The sequence below is a fragment of the Cucumis sativus genome, unplaced genomic scaffold (genome assembly GCF_000004075.3).
Source record: "Cucumis sativus cultivar 9930 unplaced genomic scaffold, Cucumber_9930_V3 scaffold91, whole genome shotgun sequence".
NCBI lineage: Eukaryota > Viridiplantae > Streptophyta > Magnoliopsida > Cucurbitales > Cucurbitaceae > Cucumis > Cucumis sativus.
In genome coordinates this window covers 83,392-99,831 of record NW_022279580.1, presented here as the reverse complement: position 1 = coordinate 99,831, position 16,440 = coordinate 83,392, and the positions used below count along the sequence as shown (strand labels likewise).

Sequence of the window (16,440 nt, the reverse complement as noted above, 5' to 3'; positions counted from 1 at the left end):
TAGGTCTAGGTCTATATATGTATGTGTTTCTATTTGTTATATTTACAACTAAAAAAATCGGTTGAAAATGTCAAAGATATAATTTGTGTAATGGCAATTTTGTAAACTACAAATGAGATCTTCCACATTGGTAGGGCTTTAACGTGAAAGGCATTTTAAGCCATAAGAGGAAGTTAAATTAGTCAAAAAAAAATGTGAGGTGATCAAGGGAAGCGTGGCAGTGTGTCATCGTGAGTCATTAGTTTTTCGATAGTATCGCCATGAATACTGTTTCATCCTCAATTCGATTTGTGGTTTTGATAAAGAGTACTTAATTTTATTTTTCTCTCTATAGTTAATTTTACTCAATCTTATTTTCTATAAAATCAAGCGCTTAACTATATATAAATTTGAACCATAAGAAAAAGAAGAAAAACATAAGAAGAAATTGAAATTGAGAAAAAATGAAATCATTTGTAATTTGCTTGATTATCCTTAGCTTATGTGGTGGAGGATCCACATCAACCATTACAAATTCCGCTACGAATGCAACCCTGAGGATGCTGCTCGTCAATTTTACCTTGGTTGTTTCTCTCTGCAGCCAAATTTCCACCCTGCAAAACCGAGTGAGTTAATTTCTAGTACTCTTTACCTATTTTATTCTTTTAAAATTGTTGAAAAATGAAGTATAAAAACAATAATATTAAAATACTAAAATATTTTTTTATTGTTTATAATGCAACCATATAAAAGAGTGAAAATTATTAGTTATAATAAAATGAAAAATGTATACAAAATAACAAACGTTGAAAGGCTAAGATAATTTTTTGGTCGCGTGAAAAGAAAATGATATCAATGAAGACTTCAGAAATGAAATCAACAGGGAGGTTTTGGTTTCAATTTTTTATCATGAAGAGAAGAGCTAAAATATGTTTGTGCCTCAAGATGTTGAAATAGAGAACAGGAGGGTTGTTGAGCTAGTAAGCCAAAATCTTGAAATGAGTATGTTGCAAGATATCTGATAATCATCGTCGTTGTTCATAAAATGGATTAGTAGGAGTTTTCCTATTTTTATCAAAGATCATTTGGGGACGGTCTCCCCTTATTTAATATATAAGGCCGAAACTGGCTTTCTCTATTGAAGACCAAGTATCATCCATCTAAGTAAGACTGCGTTGCAAAGCACAAGACGCTTGTCATCATTATTTTGCAAGAGAGAGATAATCTCAAAGAAGATTCCCTCGCTTTAGAGACTATAAGAGCCTTTAAAGTTCATCATTTATGAAGAGTTTGAAGCTTAAGGAAGGACTTTAAGATCAAGATCTAAGTTACATGATCGCTACCTTTTATTGATCTACTTATTACCATCGGTCTCAATGACTAAAAATGATGTTTTATTTGGTAAATAATCACTCCACAGAGATTTTCAAGGCAAATTAGCAGCTAGGTTACACTCAAGATTACGATGCCCCTAGTTATCAATTTTTGTGGAAAAGTAAACCACCTATTTTGTATGACTCGTTTTCTTTTTTGAAAAGAATCTAGAGAATGTTTGAAAAGAAAAGAAAACTATTAAAATAACCATGTCTTAGTAAGCATATACATGCATACAAGCATTTTTTAATGACATTTATCAATTTGATTTTAGTTGTGATGACGCTTGTTTTATCCCTGGTCTCCAGTTTATTTATTCTTGTCATGAGGTGCTTGTTTTATCCCTGGCCCTTGACACCGTGTTGTTGTGGTGGCATTCGTTTTATCTCTGCCTCCAGCTTATTTATGAGATGCTTGTCTTATCCATGGTCCTTAACGTTGATAATTTATATAAAATATCTTAGTTTGATGAGTCAGTGGCTACACCTTCGTCCACCTTCTAATTCTACAAGGATGTACGAAGGGGGGCATACTGTAGCCACCTATTTTTATCCTACACATATATATCTTTTTTTAATACTAATATTAGTAATAATTGCTAAATTATTTATTTATTTATTTACTTTAAAAAAGGTAAAAAATAATAATAATACATAATATCTTATAATATTTCATTTTTATCATTTTAAGAAACAAAATTAAATCAATTTATTTTTAAAAAAAATCTTTTAATATCATATTTGTTCTATTTTAGAAAAAAAAGAAATGAATTTGTTTGAAATAAAATCTTATAATATCAATTTTGACTTACTTAAATCATTTTAGGAAAAAAGAAAATCAATTTTAAATAACGGTATTTTAATATTCATTTGATGTATTAATTTATTTTTTACAAAATCTCAAAATATCTCATTTAATTTATTTTAGGAAAATGAAAATTTGTTTTATTAATATAATATTAAATTTCGATTTTATTTTTATTATTTTTTCCTAATTTGTGGTACACTCCGGGTTTATAAATAGGGACCATTGTCGTTTGAAAAAAAGGGAGAGGAGAGGAGTTTCTTAAACAAAGAATTCTTTAGAGGAGAATTTCTTACAAAAATTCTTTGGAGAAAGTTTCTTAGAGAAATCTTTTTAAAAAGAGTGCTTAGAGATATTATGCTCGACTCTTTGATTGACACTATCCTTTCTTTTTTATATAAAAAAAAAGAGCTTTTAGGTTTATTGGTGTTAATTTTGATATTTCTTTTGTATTTTACGCACTAATAGTAATGTTGGCAAACATTTTCATAATGAGGATAATTCGTTGGGAAAGACATTGTTTGCTTACATGCATTGAGCATGAAATGTCATTAGAGGTTATCCTAGTCATGACTAACATTCAATTAGAGTAGTATTCATATACAAACTTCTTATCTAGATCAAAACTCACAATCATTGAGAGTTTAGTAGCAGTATTCATATATATACTAAAATTTGGTTGCTTACTTTAATAATTTTCTCTAGTTTAATGGTTGATTATCCTTCTTTTAATTGTTCTTTTTTTCTTTATGAAATTGGCAGACCTGGAAAAATCAGAGAGTTGTTATAAAGGATGTTATCAAACTTGCATGAAGTAGTGATGCTAACAAAAGGAATATGAAGTATGGTGAGAGGAGAAAAGAACCGTGATTGACTTTTCAAGATAAAAATACCATATACGAATAAGAAAACCATTGGCTTAAAAGCCTATTATTTCATTTTTAAACACATTTTTTGTTTTAATGTAAATGTAGATTCATGCTTTTGAATGTAGTTGATCATGAGCAATAAAAAAACATCATTGTTTCTCTCTTTATGCTATTCGAGAATAAAATGTTTTGTCACAATTTTTGTTTTAGTGTAGATTAAGTGTGTCTGTTTGCGGTGGAATTAGTGATTAATGGTTAATAATCTCACAAATAAATTTTATTTCGTTAATTCAAAAGTTTGTACCTAATAGTGTAAAATGCTAGGGTTTGGTTTATCGTATTATATGATCAATAATATCCATGCATGCATTTTATGTTGGATTTTTGTTATATATTCGTTCACTAATTTCTCTTTTGAAAATAAAACCATAAAATAATTCTCGAAACCTACACGCCTAAGATCAGTTAAACCTATCCCTCATAAGAAAAGCAGCACACTGAACCCTATGCTCCTCTAGACACCTCATGTAATTAAATATGGTGTCCACAGAGGACAACCACAACTCAGCTTTGTTGGGATCCTCTAGTGACCCATCAAACGTCTGAGGGTCATATTTCCTAAAGTCTCTCAAGTGTTTCGCCTCGACAGAAAGCTGGTTCGGTAGTATCTGTGGCTGTTGTGCAACCAATCCCTATGCAGGAGGGGCTGCTGGTGCAGGTGGAGCTGCTGGTACAGGGGGAACCACTGGTGCAAATGGAACTACTGGTGTAGGCGGAACTACGGGTGCCTGCGGGTTCTAAGCTATAGCAGTCATAAGCTCCGTGAAAAGGCTCCATGTGAGTAAATAGTGCAGCCAACTCGGTGTGAGTCACTGGTGCAGTAGGAATTTACTGTTCAGCTTGACCCTCAACAGGTTGATTACGAACTGCTCCTCTACCCCGGCCTCCACGACCTCCTCTACGAACACCTTTCTTTGGCGGCATAATTCCTATTATCCACCAACAACTCTCTTTTAATAGTCTTAATCATAAGGTACATCATACAGTCTAGTTTAACTTAGGCAAAGTCATGCAAATAAACAATACATATAAGCATAAAGCATACCTGACGAGAGGCGAAGAGTCGCATTAGCCATAGGGACACAAAACACAGACTTACATCGTAAGTCAGTCTATAGAACCTAAAACTTAGGCTCTGATACCAACTGTAACGACCCAACTTTTCTAACTAAGTCAAAGTCGTTAAATTAACACAAAGACTTGAGTTTACACAAAGTACCAAATTCAATTAAATTTAAAAACTCAAGAAAACAAAATTTGTGTTTGGGCCCTGTTTAAAATAACCAAAACTTTCAAGAAAAAAAAAACTTATGATTTTCTGATTTTTGGATACAGTTAAACCTCAAATTTTCTACACAGTCTCAAGTACGAAAACAAAACAAAAACATAAATCATCAAGCGGAAGCGAATTTAAAATGTCCCCTATGGCGATCACGCTTCCTTCCGGCCACTCGTCGGTTTGCCACCTTTGTTACCTTTGCCCGAAAAGTTAAACATAAAAGGGTGAGTATAAACATACTCAGTAAGAGACCAACTATTGGTCCCGTTAGGGGAAAAATAAACTGTTAACTTCCTATCGGGGTACCTTGCACAGTCACAGTCTTGTGATCCCGTAGGATACACATAATCAGTCTAACGCCTCGAGGGACGTACATATCAGTCTAGTGTTCTGTAAAAAAACACATATCAGTCTAGTGCTTCCGAAGAATGCACAACAGGTGGTGATCCCGTAGGACACCTGCAAGGTACACTACCCTATAGATAAAGTTAACAATGTCCCCTCAGTCACAATCTAACATTTTTAATCAATCAATCAAATTCTTGCAGTTCAAGTTACCACTATTTAATTCTCTGAGTTCAACACGTTTACAGTCAATTTATGCAATCCAACACCTAGTCAACATTATTATAACGATTCTTCAATGAATAAATTTACACCCAAGCATCGCTCTTCTTACTTCAGTCAATTCAGATTAGTTCATCAATTATAGGACATTACCTATGCCCTAACATAACAACCAACAAACCATAACTTAATCAATTCTATCGTCATAACCAACCAAGTATACGTATCAATCAGTTCATTTAAGTTCAACAAAATTTCGTACAGCTAGACAGGCAATTAAATATAAGATTTTCATATCAGTCAGTCCATCCCAGTTTAGCGGGGTCCATGCAGAAAATACATCTCAATTTCATCGTTGAGTCCAATAGTAGGAATCCTTACCTTGATTTTATGCAAAATCCTTGATCAAACTAATTCCAACAATCAAATCCTAAACATAAATAAATAGAATGTTAGCATCTTCAAATAATCTATCCAACTCAACCAAAAGTGAGTTGTCACTTACCACCTCAAATGGGGAGACAAATCCAACTCAACCTATTACAACCCAAGTATCCGCTCACTAACCTCAATTAGTACCTTAAGGATGAAGTGTTTCTCCAAGCAATTAGATCCAACAATATAATTTATCAATAGCCAAGAAAAAATTAAATCCCCAATTCATCCTTACCAACAACAATTTTGGCAACACACGACAAGGTAAAAGTTGCAGCAGTGTACGAATAAAAAAATCACACAAGCTGTAGAACCGATCCGGCGACTTCACGAATTGGGACGAACGACGACAGAGGGTCACGACAATTCGGGATGACTCGCGGCAGTACGGAACGAGGAGAAGAGATCAGACGACATGAACAGTCGGCAACCTTGCAGATGGAGTTTGGGCGTTCGGCCGGTTTCGACTTCAACGGGGAGAGGACAGTTTGTGGGTTTTTAGTGTACCTCACATTCTTCCGTAGGACTGAACGTATTGCAATTGGAAGCAGTTGTTGCATTAAAACATGACAGTCGTGCGACTTAAGGCCGGTCAGTTTTAAGTCATCCAAAGAGACACGACTACTAATATTTGCTGAATAACCTTCTGGAACTTTAATTTCTGACAAAGTCTTGCAAAACCGATAATTCTCTTCTTTTGACAGTGTATAACATGCCGCAGGGATATAAGTTCTATTACCAGTAAACATTGGTGCCAATTCTTGTCTAATTTTCATTTCAACCAAGTCAAGTCTAGTATTCATCCCATCCTTACTTTTTCCTGGTATATCAAGTAAGGTGCCCACTATGTTCATGCATACATTTTTTTCAATATGCATTATGTCTAAACAGTGTCGAACATGCAAGTGTTTCCAATATGGTAGTTGAAAAAAATCAGGTTTTCTTTTCCATAGTCATTGTCACCTTCATTATGCACGGTCTTCCCACACTTCTTCCCACATGAAAATATCATGTCTTTCATCTTAAGGTACATGGCCTCCCTCGACGAGGGTTGTGGAGGAATTTCATGCTCTTGCTTCCCATTAATTTTTTTTTTTTTTTGTAATCTGTATGGATGATGTCTTGGCAAATACTTCATGTGTCCCATGTATGACATTCTTTTTCCATGTTGCAATCTTATTGAAGTAGTCTCGTCTCCACATATTGGACAAGCCTTATATCCTTTCACACTAAAACCGCATAGATTACCGTATGCTGAAAAATCGTTGATGGTCCACAATAAGACAGCCCGCAGTGTGAAATATTCTTCCTTATATGCATCGAAACAACGAACTCCATCTGTCCACAACATTTGTAGGTCATGAATTAAAGGTGCTAAGTACGTATTGATATCGTATCCCGGTTGCTTTGGACCTGATATTAACATTGTCAACATCAAATATTTTCTTCTCATACACAGCCATGGTGGAAGGTTGTATATTGTAGTGATGATGGGCCAACAAATGTACATCGTCAACATATCTCCAAATGGGTTAATTCTATCAGTAAACAAACCCAAACGGAGATTTCTCGGTTCTAACCCAAAGGTTGGCCACATGTGGTCTATCAACCTCCATGATGGAGTGTCAGCCGGGTGTCTCAAAATACCATCAACTTGTCTATCTATCGCATGCCAACGCAAGTTCTTAGCATTTTCAGATCTCTTGAACATTCTTATAAATCTTGGAATTATTGGAAAGTACCACATCTGCTTAGCAACCACACCACTTTTTCCTTTTTTGAGTTCTTAGCGATATTTCACCTTGACAAACCACACTTAGGGCACTTGGTCATCTTTTCATATTCTTTTCTGTACAAGCAACAATCATTAGGGCATGCATCAATTTTTTGGTAACTCAGTCCTAGGGCACCAAGTGTTTTCTTCGCTTCGTACAAAGAACATGGAATTTCATTGTTATCAGGTAATAGATCACTTATTATGGACAACAATTCAGAGAAGCTAGTGTTAGTTCAACCATACCTAACCTTCAGGTTATACAATCTCACGAGGGCTGATAACTTTGTGAATTTCTTACATCCTGGGTATAAGGGTTTCTTCACGTCATCAAACATAGTGTCGAAGGTATTTGATGCATTACAAGATTGTTCTTGAACAGATTGAACCATATTAATTGTATAAATAAATCGTCATTTTCATCAGTTTCATCCACTGTATTTTCCATCGTGTTGGTAACGTTATCTGAGTTCAATTCTTCACCATGCAAGAACCATACCTTGTAACTCTTATCAATTCATTGGCATACAAATGATACCGAACTTTTGAGACATCCTTAAGTAAACGATTGCCGTAATTCAAACATGAACATCTAATTGAATTAAGACTTTTGGCATGACTCAACCCAAATTTAATGAACCTTTCGACTCCTAAATCATATTCTCTTGACATCCTATTTTGGGTCATCCATGACTTGTCCATTGTTTAGAGGTCTAAGTTGGCCTCGAAATAAACCTGATTACAAAAGAGATTATGGGCAACAACTTTTAAAACTCAAACTTTCAGAACGGTAGATAATCCTCAAAGTACTTAATAATTTATTTCATACCATTTTGGAATTTTCTAGCTGTATTGGAAACGATTGTGGTAGGAAAAGCGTCACACATAGACACACAAAAGTATATTTTGCAAAATAGATAATCAACATCAAAATTATATATACTAAAGAAAATATCGTAACTATATATACGAAGAAATTATTGTAGTCAACATCAAACTTAGTCCTAACAGCTGGTTTTTAGCTTAGTCTTAAAAGTATACTAAAGAATACTTCATAACTCCAATGATCCTCTAAATTTCAAAACCAAATACATGAGCGGTATTGTTCAGCATTTCAATCCACCCATAAGTTCTCACATCTATATATCAGAGTTCATCAAATTCTTATCTAAATATGATGCTGATTTTTCTCCTTCTAATGAAAGATCAAACTTTTGAATTTATAACAAAAATGTGCTATATGAAAAGAAATGCCCAAAATCAAATGTTCCTCGTAAACAATCATTGAGAAAGAAACATTATACTTAAGATTTAGAGAAACAAATCCACCTATTAACACTCAAATACCATGAAACATTCTCTTAAGACTTGAGTCAATTTAGACCTCCCCTATTGGATTTTGTCGACTTTGACAGTTTTAAAGACTTTTGGTCGCTATTAAACGAACCACTCGAATGGCATGATGAAAACTAATGGAATTTGTTACATTAATTTAAAAGGTTGTCTCATTACCAGCTTAGTGATGGAACCATCTTGAAGGAAACTTCTCCCCCCAATTAGCATAAAACCTTTGTTATTTCAAGTTTTACACTCAATTGAAGGACAATTTCCTTTACAGACATGATGAATGATGAAGGGAATTAGTTGACAATTAATTATAACAATAGTTTGTCTTTAGTTAGCTTATTAGGTAGGTTTGTATAAGTAGTTTGGTTTACATTGTACAAGTAATTAGACAAATTTTAGATTGTACCACAGTACACTGCCAGAAATTAAAATTCAAGAGAAATCAACAATTAGAAAACAGAAATTAGGCATAACTCAAACTCACAAAATAATCTCATGTAGTTGCAAGAACGAATTAAGGTCATATAATGAAAATTCAACGATTAATGACTGAAATTGGGAAAAACTGAAACTCACAAAACAATCCCATGGAGACAAAGAAGAACTTCATAGAGAGAGGAGAGAAAGAGATAAGGAAGAGAAGCTTACCGGCTAAGGGGTGACGACCGACGTCCACAATTTGAAGCTTCAGGTTGATTGCAGAGGTTTGGAGAAGACGGGGGTGGTGGCGACGGGGTGGTGGTGGCGAGGAGGAGGAGATTTGAACGGACGGGCAGGAGGGGGCAGTGGTGGTGACGAGACTTAAGATGGCCGGAATGGGGAGAAACGCGGACGGAAGGAATGGGGGTAATTTAGGAGAGAACGAGCGCGGATGGGAGGAAAAAATTGGGGAAAAATTTTGGGGAAAAATTAGAAGGGGAAATTGTGTTTTTTTAAAAATACAAATATGTAATTTTAATTTTTTAAATATAAAATAATAAATTTTTTAATGGTAACATTCTATGACATTAAATAACTGTCGCGAAAAGTGTTTTTCAAAAAATTCTGTCTTTTCCCGCCAAAGACGCGAATTTTCTATTTTGTGATAGTTTTTTATTTTCCCATTCATTTTGTGAGATATATAACTGTCATAGTAGACAAATTTTCTTCTAGTGATTATAGTTCATTTGACAACTCTACCCATGTTTTAAGTTGTAATCGTGACTTTTATCTATGTGACTTTTAATGGGCAATACTACAATCGAAAACATCATCATCGATTATACAGGCCCAAAGGCAAACAAAGTGCTTACCTTCTGAAAAATCTTCTTTTTATAGCGATACCCCTGAGAAAGTAAACAAATGAGTAACTTTTATGAGCATGATTTCACAGGAAGAACAAGTGGGAGGTAAAAAACCCAATTTTACATTGTGATACTAGTTGGGTTGAAGTTACCAGAAGGAACTGACATCATTGATATTAGATGCAGTTTCAAAAATGGTCATAATGTTAACCATGCATTGACATGAACAAAAAACAAAATCCTGAATTTCAACGACTTTGAGAATTAGTCGTTATGTTATCCATATTGTAACAATATATCAAAGCTATGAAGTTAAGAGCGTAGAAAGCACCTTTGAGTAGTACTCAATTATGACCATTTTTATAATCCTTGTCCCTGAATGCAATATCCCCAAACTTTTTCATGTTTAGCTAGTTCCTACAAGATAAATTGTTTCACGTTATACAAATGTTATAATTCAACCTAAAAATCATAAAGAAGATAGGATGCATGAATGAAAATATTTGGCATGATGTGCCAGCAAAATTATAGTTACTTACTATGGAGTCAAACGAAAGATATTCTTCAGGAGTCACCACCATGGTAGAATACACAATCACAAATGATAGCAAACACCTGTCACCAAGAAATAAAGAAAAAAGAAAATAATATTTTGCTTAAGATCAGTTAAACATATGAACCATATATGTGAAGTTTGTATAATATTGGCAACTGACCTTAGATCATGATTAAACCTACAAAACAGACAAACATTGAAAAATAGAACACCAATAATCTCATGACAAATAAACAATAAAAAACCTGAAGTGAAATTAGTTTTGAAAATATATATATCCAAATCCTTTGTTCCAGCTAGATTGACAACTACAGTAGCTAAAAGTATCTCGAGAATCTCAGCTTTTAGCCACTCTAGTTGCATCTAGCTAGTAATTGTTTTGAAGAAATCCCTTCCTGTTGAGCTAACTACAAAGGAAGAATCTAGAAGTCACTATCAAGGAAGCATACATAAACATGTTGACAAGAATCTAAGGAACCATTCCTATAAAAGTAAAACTATGAGGGTGATGTTTTTCCTACAAAGAACCATCAATATATCACAAAAACCATCAAAGAAAAAAATTCAATAAGCAAAACATTTAGGTCTTAAGTGTAAATAAAAGACAAGAAATATATAGAATTTTGAAAATGGAAAACAATTAGGGAAAATTGTAAATAAACTAAGGTAAAAGCTTAAATTTGTATCTCTTTAGATAACTTCTTGAAACTGCAAATTCTGAAGTTAGTCTCGCGACCACGTCATGATCACATAGTGTTTATATTTATTATCAATTTGAAAATTTATATTCTCAATTTGAAATCACTACTACCAAAATTGGCTTACTTGACGTTTTTAAAAGCGTCAAGTAATGGACTGTTAGGTATAGTCACATTACTATACACTAGAAAATCGTCAAGTATACAGTTACTTGACATTGTATTAACGTCAAGTAATCTATCACACTTGACGCTTATTATGTGTCAAGTGAGGTTATATACATGACACCTTTTATGTGTCAAGTGAGGTTATATACATGACACCTTTTACGTGTCGAGTGAGGTTATATACATGACACCTTTTACGTGTCAAGTGAGGTTATATACATGACACCTTTTACGTGTCAAGTAGAGTCCTATACTTGACGAGTTTTGCACGTCAAGTAGGATCGTATTCTTGATATTATTTACATGTCAAGTAAGATCATATGCTTGACACTATTTACATGTCAAGTAAGATAATATACTTGATACTATTTACTCGTCAAGTAAGATAGTATACTTGACGCTATTTATCCGTCAAAGTAAAATTGTATATGTGATTTAAGTACGATAGTATACTTGACATATATTTAACATCATGTATAGCATTTATTAATATATTTAATATACAAAATGTTCCATTTTCTGTTTTTTTCATTACGTACATTCATTTCAATAAAACATATTCATCAACAAAATAAACTCTCCAACCAATAGTTACACAACAAAAAATGACCAATAATTTAGTATTATTATAACACCCCGAACTCTAAGGTATCTTACTTTTAAATTAAATTGCATTTTAATTTGAAGATTTTTTTTTTTTAGAAAAGAAGTTAAGGGAGAAAGGGGATTAGAAATGTTATAATAATAATAATACTATATATTTATTATTATTATTATTATTAGTTATTATATTAAATAAGAGAAAAGGTAAATAGAAAAAAGAAAAGAAAAGAATTTTTTTTTTCCTTCCTTCTTCCTCCCGCGCGCAAACCCCCCTCTGCTCCTTCTTTCAGTTTTCTTTTCTTTTCTACCCAGCCGCCGCCCACCCTCCTTTTCCTCTCTTCTTCTTCTGTTCGCCGATAGAGACTTTCTCACCAAGTAGCTGCATATACAAAACTGCATAAAATGGTTATGTGAAATTAACAACTTCGAATTATTATTATCTTTTGTCATACGTATACCTGTTTCAGGTAAGTAGAACCCTTTTGTTTATAAGTCTTCAAAAAATCATCCACATTTTTTATTTCGTTGGAGGACAAGCGTTGGAGATATGCACCATTTTTGGCAATTCCTTCTAATCGCCAGATTTTATCTCCCCTACTTGGAGGGTGGTGTTTCTTGTACCCTTATGCATCATAATAAACAGAAAACAAAAAAAGGTTTGAATATATTCACCAACTTTGATCTAAAAATATAAGGACTAAAGGGAATCTGAATGAAATACGGCCATTGGAAGGACTAAGATATATATAAAAATATAAAATAAGTCTCAAAAAGGGATCTCCAGAGAATGATATTTTCACTTAAAAAGAACTTTGCATTTGAGAAAAAAAAAAGGCATACCTTCACCACGCTGATCCATCACTCTAAAAGGTTCGGAGATAGCTCCCTCAATTCTTGGAAACTTAGTTTTGATTTCGTCATCCACAAATTTCACTCCCAATCTAAACTTCTTAGTTTTGGTCCAACTTGAATTGTCACTAAAGCTCAAATCATTAAGCTGTACAAACCCATTTGCCAAGCGAATTATCTTATCATTCCCAACAATGGCATGGTTAAGTGGCATGGTTAAGATGAAATCGGGGGTGGGTGGGGGAAAGGGAGATTGGAAAAGTGGGGGAATTTTAGGGAAGGGGAAAAGAGGGAGAAATTAAAAAAAGAAAAGGTATTTTTATAAAAGAAAGTTTTTAAAAGGTAGGGGTTTTGGGAAGAGTTTTCTTGAGGAGAGAAAGGGGAAGATACAAAGAGAATATATATTTAACAATTTCTTTAAAAAAAGTTTAGGGAAATTGAAAGTAAGGGTGAAAGTTTGAAGTTTTTCAGCAACATTTAAGTTTGTTTCTAAAACTATATAGATTTTAATTACATTATTTATGTGTGTTACTAATTCTTTTAGTGACGTGGATTAAAAATGTGACACTAATAATAATTTTTTGTGACATTTTTTTTTGCTTCTTTACAAACGAACTTTTACTAACAAAAATAACTTGCGCCACTAAAACTTTGCCATTGAATCATAAATTTCTTGTAGTGAATTCAAAATGAGAAAAACAAAATAACTAATTGATCAAATAAGTAAACAAGCAAAAGAACTCCAAAATGGCGAGAATTGCACGAAGATGGAGAGTTGTGGGGGTTGAAGGTCGACGGTCGGTGGTCGGTGGTCGGTGGAGATAGAGAGTCCTGGTTGTGGGTTGGCAACTGGTGTAGAGATGGAGTGTTGTGGGTTAGAGTCTATGTGGTTGGCCATCCGAAAATGGAGAGAGTGTCGTGGAGATGGAGAGTCGTGGATTATGTCGACAATCGGTGGAGAGATGAAGAGTTGTGAGCCGCGGCCGATGGAGATGGAGAAAACGATGTGAAGGTTTGGTGGAGAGAAAGAGGGAGATAAAACGAGAAGGGAAGGGAGGAAAATTTTCAATAAGTTTATTTTAATAAAATAACTTTTAATAAGTTTATTTTTATATTTTTATGGAGGAGGAGGTTTTTTTATAAAAGAGTGAAAATTATTAGTTATAATAAAATGAAAAATGTATATAAAATAACAAACGTTGAAAGGGCTAAGATACTTAATTTCTAACTTAATCATCATATTAGATCATAACTACATGAGCTAGCTTTTTCTACCATACATCAATTGGATTGTGAAAGTAAAGTAATTGAAAGATATACAAATTGATAAAATGCCTTGAATTTGTTACATGTGGTGCTACGAACAACAAAGTATAGAGGCACAATTTAATTTGTACTAAGAAAAGATTTTCTCCAAAACATGTGTCTTCTCTATCTCGTAGATGTAGCTATGACACTGTTAGTAAACCACAAATAGATATGTACGTCGATTTCTCCACACGTTTTTTGTAATTCGATAATTCATTGTTGATTTCTTTAACAAAATTATATTTTCAATGTGGGTGATTTTCAACTTAATCCAAAATATAAAGCCTATTTAAGGTCACGAGTCCTTGATCGAATATAATATCTTTTATACTAATTGTGACATCAACTATCTCATTTTATACTAATTGATTTGATATTAAATTAGTAATTGGAGAGAATATGTTGCAGGTGCAGTGATTCAAGTCATAAACGTCATGATCGCTAACACATATCAGATGTCAGTTGAGCCATGTGTTTTATACTAATAAAACTCTTGGTGTCGAATAATAACTCGGCAAATTAAGTAAAGGATCGTGTTCTATCGAAAAGTAAATAAATAAACAATTACAATAGAGATCACTTCCAGGTTTACTGATTTAAGCGTATAGTAAAATTATGAAAAGTAAATATGACAATGTATACTCCTATTACTAGGTCTAGGTCTATATATGTATGTGTTTCTATTTGTTATATTTACAACTAAAAAAATCGGTTGAAAATGTCAAAGATATAATTTGTGTAATGGCAATTTTGTAAACTACAAATGAGATCTTCCACATTGGTAGGGCTTTAACGTGAAAGGCATTTTAAGCCATAAGAGGAAGTTAAATTAGTCAAAAAAAAATGTGAGGTGATCAAGGGAAGCGTGGCAGTGTGTCATCGTGAGTCATTAGTTTTTCGATAGTATCGCCATGAATACTGTTTCATCCTCAATTCGATTTGTGGTTTTGATAAAGAGTACTTAATTTTATTTTTCTCTCTATAGTTAATTTTACTCAATCTTATTTTCTATAAAATCAAGCGCTTAACTATATATAAATTTGAACCATAAGAAAAAGAAGAAAAAACATAAGAAGAAATTGAAATTGAGAAAAAATGAAATCATTTGTAATTTGCTTGATTATCCTTAGCTTATGTGGTGGAGGATCCACATCAACCATTACAAATTCCGCTACGAATGCCAACCCTGAGGATGCTGCTCGTCAATTTTGCAACCTTGGTTGTGCCGCTTCTCTCTGCAGCCAAATTTCCACCCTGCAAAACCCGAGTGAGTTAATTTCTAGTACTCTTGGAGTACCTATTTTATTCTTTTACATTGTTGGACAAAGTTAATATACTTATTTTAATCCTTTAAGTTTTTTTTGGTTTCTGATGTCTCAATCTAAATGCTATTCTGAGAGATCTTTGCTCTGGTTTTTTTCTTATATTAGCTTCTATAATATTGCCCCTTTCACATAGTTGTTTTGACTATATCTATGAATGTCACATTCTAGTTGAGATATTCTGCTCGACTCTCTGATTGACACTATCCTTTCTTTTTTATCAAAAAAAGAAAAAGAAAAAAAGAGCTTTTAGGTCCATTGGTGTTAATTTTGATATTTCTTTTGTATTTTAAGCACTAATAGTAGTGTTGGCAAACATTTTCATAATGAGGATAATTCGTTGGGGAAGACATTGTTTGCTTACATGCATTGAGCATGAAAGGTCATTAGAGGTTATTCTAGTCATGAGTAACATTCAATTAGAGTAGTATTCATATACAAAGTTTTTATTTGGATCAAACTCACAATCATTAGGAGTTTAGTAGCAGTATTCATATATATACTAAAATTTGGTCGCTTACTTTAATTATTTTATCTAGTTTTGATGGGTGATTGTCCTTCCTTTAATTGTATTTTTTTTCTTTATGAATTTGGCAGACCTGGAAAAATCAGAGAGTTGTTATAAAGGATGTTATCAAACTTGCATGAAGTAGTGATGCTAACAAAAGGAATATGAAGTATGGTGAGAGGAGAAAGGAACTGTGATTGACTTTTCAAGATAAACATACCATACACGAATAATAAAACCATTGGCTTAAAAGCCTATTATTTCATATTTAAACACATTTTTTGTTTTGATGTAAATGTAGATTCATGCTTTTGAATGTAGTTGATTATGAGCAATAAAAAACATCACAGTTTCTCTTTTTATGCTATGCGAGAATGGAATGTTATGTCACAATTTTTGTTTTAGTGTAGATTAAGTGTGTGTGTTTGCGGTGGAATTAGTGATTAATGGTTAATAATCTCACAAATAAAATTTATTTCGTTAATTCGAAAATATTTCGAAGGCACCAATTATCTTTCTGAAGATTTTAATGATTTACTCTCGGTCCACCTGACAATTGATAAACGAAAAGTTAATCTTAATTTGAATAAGTGTGTTGTATCGATACAATTATATATATATATATAGATGTATTTTGTTTTGGGCAACTAAGGTTGC

At 33.2% G+C, this 16,440-nt stretch overlaps 1 protein-coding gene and 1 long non-coding RNA gene across 2 annotated transcripts; one reads left to right on the top strand and one right to left on the bottom strand.

The window, feature by feature from the left end:
• Nucleotides 1-11,799: 11,799 nt before the first annotated feature.
• On the bottom strand, nucleotides 11,800-12,880 carry LOC116406354 (calmodulin-binding protein 60 A-like). The gene is made up of 3 exons (XM_031890070.1): nucleotides 12,637-12,880; nucleotides 12,255-12,418; nucleotides 11,800-12,175 (listed from the first exon to the last, which is right to left on the bottom strand). Exons 1-3 carry the CDS (start codon nucleotides 12,857-12,859, stop codon nucleotides 12,101-12,103), a joined length of 462 nt encoding a protein of 153 aa, XP_031745930.1. The 5' UTR covers nucleotides 12,860-12,880; the 3' UTR covers nucleotides 11,800-12,100.
• Nucleotides 12,881-14,813: 1,933 nt separating this feature from the next.
• On the top strand, nucleotides 14,814-16,151 carry LOC116406355. Its single transcript, XR_004219372.1, has 2 exons — nucleotides 14,814-15,220; nucleotides 15,873-16,151. It is a non-coding gene; the product is annotated as an uncharacterized LOC116406355 (long non-coding RNA).
• The last annotated feature ends 289 nt before the right edge of the window (nucleotides 16,152-16,440 follow it).

Bases quoted from the DNA above. Each gene is read 5' to 3' on its own strand.
- LOC116406354 (XM_031890070.1), bottom strand. From the start codon at position 12,859: ATGCCACTTAACCATGCCATTGTTGGGAATGATAAGATAATTCGCTTG. The intron at 12,419-12,636 runs GTATGCCTTTTT...ATGATGCATAAG, and splicing joins GATGGATCAGCGTGGTGAAG to GGTACAAGAAACACCACCCT. The intron at 12,176-12,254 runs GTATACGTATGA...TTGTATATGCAG, and splicing joins GTTCTACTTACCTGAAACAG to CTACTTGGTGAGAAAGTCTC.